This window comes from Telopea speciosissima, chromosome 1 (genome assembly GCF_018873765.1).
Source record: "Telopea speciosissima isolate NSW1024214 ecotype Mountain lineage chromosome 1, Tspe_v1, whole genome shotgun sequence".
Lineage (NCBI taxonomy): Eukaryota > Viridiplantae > Streptophyta > Magnoliopsida > Proteales > Proteaceae > Telopea > Telopea speciosissima.
The window spans coordinates 80,090,385-80,097,314 of NC_057916.1; the positions used below are offsets into that span (position 1 = coordinate 80,090,385).

The 6,930-nt window shown below is 42.1% G+C and overlaps 2 protein-coding genes across 2 annotated transcripts; both read right to left on the reverse strand.

The window, feature by feature from the left end:
- Window positions 1-1,131: 1,131 nt before the first annotated feature.
- Window positions 1,132-2,156, reverse strand: LOC122655332 (carboxylesterase 1-like). The gene has a single exon (XM_043849538.1). It carries the CDS (start codon window positions 2,119-2,121, stop codon window positions 1,132-1,134), a length of 990 nt encoding a protein of 329 aa, XP_043705473.1. The 5' UTR covers window positions 2,122-2,156.
- A 2,859-nt stretch (window positions 2,157-5,015) lies between these two features.
- On the reverse strand, window positions 5,016-6,173 carry LOC122655340 (probable carboxylesterase 9). Its single transcript, XM_043849545.1, has one exon. It carries the CDS (start codon window positions 6,171-6,173, stop codon window positions 5,016-5,018), a length of 1,158 nt encoding a protein of 385 aa, XP_043705480.1.
- Window positions 6,174-6,930: the final 757 nt, after the last annotated feature.

The following is a 6,930-nucleotide window of genomic DNA, read 5'->3' on the forward strand; positions in this document are numbered from 1 at the left end:
TTCCGGATGTTGAATCCAATTGACATTTCCACCCAGTCCATCCAAATTTCTACTCTTTGACTTCCCATTGATAATGCACCAATGGCTCCTTGTTTGAACTCTAGAGCCTCGGTTTCTTGGATTGAACCTGTATGACCAAAATTCATACAAGCTAAGGTTAAGAAATCCTAACGTGAGATAAGAGCTTTGATGAATTAAGGTTTGAATCATTATGCTCAGCTTGACTAGCCTATAATTTACACGCAAGTATAATGTGGTACTACTTGTGTTTAACATTACGAATGTAAATAAGATGCAAGTATAAGGGTGTCTTTTCGTTTCTCTCCTCCTTGTTAGTGAATCACCATGACCATTGGAAGTCGTTCAAGCAAAGTTAAAGGCGAAAGCTATGTTGCAGGTGAAGGTGAAAACGGTTATGAAGATGAAGACAAAGACGAGTTGTGGTAGGAGGCAAGTTGGAGGACAGCGTTGCAATAGCTTGAAATATCTAGTGGCTTTGGTTTGACATGCTCAAAGAGAGATGAAGGTTCCTAAGATGGAGGTGGATTATCATAGAGTTTGGATTTTCAAATACATTCTTATATGGATACAATTTCATGACGTTTCAGGTGAGTTATTATCTCTCAATTTGAGATTGCTATTGCACTATGTTATGATAACTCGCGAGCTAGGGCCTCCAATGTTGCTACAACTCCACCATCGATGTCAGTCGTCAATACTGTGAATATTGATTGCCAATAGAGTGGTTAGCCATTGGTGCCGTTACAGTGATTTCTCCAATTTGGATCCTCTACTGCCGAGTTGCCCGACAGGATCCTACTGCCAAGACACAACAAGACGGTAAATGACCGCCTTATTCCCACTTGGGCTCGACAATAGAGGATCTGAATCCTGATTTCTTATGGCAATTTCCATCAACCAGTTACATAATGCGACCGGCTGTTACAACCACTATAACCACATTTGTTAAGTAGGTAAAATTGTGAAATAATAATAATACGCTTCAAAGTGCCATAGACTGTGACCGATACAAGCGATGACAAACATTACAAGTCAACGCAACCGGAAAGTTTACCAAAAAAAAAAAAAACGCAACCGGAAAGAAAGCAGTAGCGATATCGGCGTTAAAATTTAAGAAACGTAAGAAGAAGAAATGAAATCGGAAATGACCATAAACAGTGCCCTAGCATCGTTGGGATCAAAGACCTCTCGTCCATGGCACCCGTCCTCCCGGAATCGACCCACGACATCAACACCTTTCTCCTCCAACATCCTCACAAACATTCTCTGCCTGTCGATCACCGGATCCCCATCGGATCCTGTCACCAAACACCTCCCTAGCAACCCAACACCTCTCCCTTCCTCTGTGCTCTCATCCACCATCATCGGATTGCAGTACCAATGGTCACGATTGGATCCGACCGGTAACGACAACTCCCACATCAAATCATTACTCGACAACGGCAATATCTGATCGTTGACCAGTCTTAGCTCCGATCCTGTCCTCTCTAACCCACCAAAGAATGGCTGGTGCAAGATAACCCCAGCGATCTTCACGGGCTCTATCTCATTCGTCACCGCAGTGGCACGTAACCCGGCATGGTAGGCAATATTGCTACCTGCGCTGTCACCCATAAGGAAACACCGAGACAGATCATGATCCGCCACCGCTGCTTGACTTTCATTCTTCAACCAATGTATGGCTTCGACGGCATCTTCGTAGGCTGCGGGGAGGCGGTGTTCTGGAGCAAGGCGGTATGCGACTGAGACGACAACGGCCGGCAACTGGGTAGACATATTGGAGCAGAAGTTGTGGAAAATGGCCAAGTCTGGGCTGCCAATGATGAAGCCACCGCCGTGATAGTAGATAATTAAGGGGAGTTTTGGAGTGGAGGGGGGAAGTTGCTTGGGTTGGAAGATTCGGAGCCAGGTGTTCTTTGTGGAGCTGAGTGGTACGTCTTTGGTGAACACGGCTGAATTGGGGGATTCGTCGTTGGCAGCGGTGGTGGGGAAATCATGGAGGCGAGTGAGAGTGCCATCTGGGTTGACCACGATCTTCAGATGTTCATTAGGGTCGAAATTGCAGTCTGCAACTGCAGACGAAGGCTGTTCATCTCCCATTCCCAATCTCCTTCAAGAGGCAAATTCTCTCTCTCTCTAATTTGAAGTTTTGAGCCTACATTCACTGCAACTGGTATTTAACGTTAAAAGGGTTCACCTGTTCAAGGGATCTTTATCCTCTCAAAATTGAGAGGACAAAAATTCCCGTTCAACACTCCAAAAAAGCAAAAAAAACTGACTGTTCAAGACTCCAATTTCAAATTCCAGGTAAGACAAAAAGCCTATTTCTTAGCGCGTGGTCGTCCAATTGCAAGGAATCTTAATACTTTAATCGAGTTGAGGTTTTCTCTCTCTCTAAATACAAAATTACATTAATCGAAAGGGTAGGTAATGATTTATCGAAAAAAAAAAGAGGGTAGCTAATGAGTCAATTGCCAGCATGCCACAACTAAAACAAAATACGGAAGCTTCCGGGGAAAAGGGTACGATGGAGGGTTCTAATAATCGGTCTCCATATCAGTATCGGTCCGTATTGGACAGATTTACCTTTGTTTCTTTTGAAAATTTACGAATAGTCTTGAAGTATGAATTTATTACTAATGCATCCATGTGTACACAGTACTTACACATACCTCCCCTATTTTACATATTAATTGATAAATTAGTCTAAGCCGTTAATTGTTACTATTAATCACAAACTGTAGGTGTGTAAATGATAATAATGTCCTCTACTTCTTTCTTCTTCTTCCCTAACAGCAGAGGATCAGCGCGAGGAGGAGGTGGATCGACGAAAATTCCTCGAGAGGTAACACCAAAATCAAATTTCTTATTCACCTCATCTTCTTCTTCTTTTTCCTGGTTCTCACCCTCCTCTTCTGATCCAGTGCTGCCATCTAATTGGAATGAGATTTTAATTGAAGTGAAATTAATTAATGATTTGGGTTTCAAAAGCGAAATTAATTGAAGATTTGGCGTGAGACAGAGAAGCTCCAATGCCCACACTCAACCAGGAAATAATGGAATCCGTAAAAAACTGAAAAAAAAAAATAGGAATTTTGGTTGAGACGAGAAAGCTCCAATGCCCATGCTCAACTAAAAAGTAATGGAGTTTCGTAAAAAAGATGAACAAGAAGTAGGTTAGAGAATCAAGAAGAAGAGGAGGGGTGAAGTGGTACCAACAGAGGATTAGAAGATGACTTTTCAACCCAATGAGCAAAACTTGAAGGAGTCCAGAAAGCTTCGGCCACAAATCTCACAGGTATTGGTAACGACCTTTCTGGGCCTTGGCTGTGGCCGCTCGTTGAGGAAGATGATTTTGACACTGTTGATAATGTAGGTCTGAATGGCTGATATGTCTATGTATTTCTGGACCTAAGCACCACCGATCGATCATCTTTAAGATCAAAGGGAAAACAAACCTGAACATGCGATGGTCTTTATGATTGATCAAACAGTAAGAACAAAGGGCATTTCTCATACAGTCCAAGCAATACATATTGCATTCACGATTCTAACAATTTGCATTCAACATTGGCTTCATCCACAGTGGGGACTTAAATCATTGCTCCCCATTCCAACTATTGGGTTCACCTGAACACAAACACAAAATCAATATACAACCGATGAAAACAGAACAATGGATAGGGGAAATAGAAAGTAAGATCGAATGATTGGGACTTCTTCCTTAATTTACCATGACTTTTTTATTGATTGCCTTGCACTACCCCAATCCTGGCCACAAACAAAATTTGAAAAAAAAAAACCCACGTTATCAAAATCAAAGAAGAAAGAAAAAAAATCAGACTGAGATTCCGAAAGTAGCTTTAATGTTTGCCTTTTATTCGGCTACGGAATCGGTAGCCAAAGAAAATCATAAGCGAAAATATTTCCTGGTTGGCTCTGGGTTAGGGTGAAGAAGAGGAGGGTGAGAGAACCAGGAAGAAGAAGAGGAGGGTGAGGACCAGGAAGAAGAAGAAGAAGATGAGGGCAAGAATGTCATTCTATCCTATCAAGGACATGTAAAAATACCTAATCTTAGCAGGAAGGGCAATATGGTCAATATTGTAAAAAATTTAACGTTTTTTGCCCCAAATTAACGGACTGAATTAACTAATCAATTATTTTGAAAAGTAAGGGAGGTACATGTAAATAGTGAAGAAAGATGGATGCATCGATAATAAGTCCATACCTCATGGGGGTATTCTTAAATTTCCCTTTATTTAACTTTTTTATTGTTAAGTATTCAGATTTTTTTCTCAACAGATTTTTATGAGGTATTCGCATTTTTTTTTTCTTCTTTTGAATATCTCTAAACAAATACGAATGTCTCTAAACGAATATGGATGCAGATTGAATTCGGATTTTTCTATTATCCATTTAATTTATATCCCTAGTTTGTCGGGCAAGACTTTTGCATCGAGAACAACAGAATATCATTTAGTCTGGGGCTTAAGTCCGACACATTTAACAAACAGTCCAGGCCAATTTCGGGTTTTCTGTATTGGGCTCGATTTGTGTCAATTATCATGAAATTGAAATACGGTAGGATGAAGCTATTAATTAATCTTTCATTTTTGAAGAGCAATAATACATATAAGATGAAAATTTTAAAATACAAATTACACTGGTGAATGATGATGGGCATGATGATAGCTACTGTCACCCATTCAAGCAAATTAATTAAGGAGATCAAAGACAATAGAATTGAAGTCTATAACTAATCAACTTAAACCTAATATTACATCACAACAGCTACTCCGTCAGAGAAAAAGAAATCAGTTACCAAAAGATAAAAGAGAAAAAGAAATCACCAGATGATGATGTTATATACCCAACTGCAACACAATCACTTTTAGTTGTGAACTCAACTTAATTGAATGACAACAGGGCACGCAGTAAGGACGCAAAAAAGAAGAAGAAAGTGAATTAAGTATTATATTTTATTTGGAGAGTTATTAGCTACGGTATGACCTTGGTGATGAGTGGGAGTTGGAGCGGGAATGGGAGTGGCAGTAGATGAGAGGCCTTGGCTTGGGTTTGGAAGAAGTAGAATTAATGAAATCCTTCAAATAATTAAGGGTAGCCACAGCCCTTCGAGAATCAATGAGATCGATACCATGGAAGCCTACATCGTCGAAGTGAGCCACTACCTGAACCCCATTCTTCATCAGCAGCTCCACCAAGGATCTCTGTCGGTCGATAGTGATGTCCCCACCATACCCTCTCACCAAAACCTTCCCCATGTTCGGAAGCTTCTCGATAATTCTAGGGCTGGCCCATGGGTTACAGTACTCGTGGTCCCTATTGGCCCCAACAGGTAGGGCCAGTTCCCACATCAGATCATTCACCGTCAACGGCAGCATCTGATCATCGGCATATTTGAGATCTGATTTAGTCCTTTCCATTCCACCAAACAGAGGTTGTGTCATCATCACACCAAGGATCTTAAGTGGAGCAAGATCCAGATCCAACGCTCTTAATCTCGCGTGGAATGCCACGTTGGCACCACTGTTCCAACCAAAAAGCAGAATACGTGAGAAGTCAGCGAGTTCTTTCAGCCAAGGCTCGCCGTTCTCGGTGTCCAACGCCTGTTGCTTCAACCACAACAACGCATCATCTGCGTCTTCGTATGCCGCAGGCAAACGATTCTCCGGTGCAAGACGGTAACTCACGGAGACAACAATACATGGTACAAGTCGGGCGGCGCGTTCGCAGAGATTGTTGCAGAAAACAGTGCCGGCGGTGTAAGTAGTAAATCCACCGCCGTGGAAGTACATGACGAGAGGAAGACGCACCCCTTTCTCGAGGTCATCCGGCATGGGACGGACGATACGAGCCCAGGTTTTCTTTTCGGGGTTGAAGATCACATCTTTGCTCATAATGCCTCTAGTGTCTCCCAAGGGATCGTCAACAGATGCTTCAAGGGTGGGGAGTTCTGATAACCTCGTAATACTACCGTCTGGGTTGAGTTGGAATTTCATGTGTTCATAGGGATCGATGTGAGAGCCTGAATGTGGCCTCTCTTGTATTGACTCGATTTCGTTTACGTCGACAGAGTCTAGACTATCTGATGTGTTGTGTGAGTGGGTTCGAATTTGCTGGGTCGTCGCCATGTATTTGTGAGAAAGACCCTACAAACACAGAAACAGAGTTAGCTTTTTAGAAAAAAAACTTTCTGACTTTTCTCTGTCGTGTGTAGTAGTACTGTGTAAGAAGTGAAAATGATCTTATACTGTAGGGAGGGATGGATTATCCGTTTATTTGTACGTATATAATAAATGGAACAGGAGAATTTGGGTGGGGGCGTCGGAGTCGGCGACGGAGGCGGGCTGCGGGTACCGTAGTCATAGGAGACGAATAATAATAAAAGGATAAGCGTCATATGCGTTCTCGCCTAGTCACTCAAACAAAAATAGAGAAGAAGACTTCTTTCAAGTTCCATCGGATCAGAGCAATAGACGCTAACCGACGCTTGTACCATTCCGTTCAAAAACCCATACGGTGGGAGGTAAGGCGATCATTGCATGCAGTCCTTTGTCTACGGAGCACAGGACAGGCAGTTGGGACAGCATGCCGTAGAGGATTTGGATTGGTAAAAATGGGACATGTGGTTGTCTCTCACGTGTAGGTGCACCTGCTTGCACTTGCAACTGATCCATTTTAAGACCATAATTGGTGGGAATCTGTCAATTTACTAATCTAATTCTCGATTCTTGAAACCATGTTTGTGGACCCATGAAAGATTGACATCCTCTACACGTATATTCACCTTCATGTGCACATACATGTCAGATGCTAACACCTTTGTCTCTTTTGCTTTCATAAATGGCAGGACTGAGACAAGTGTTGGAACTTAATCCATACATTTAA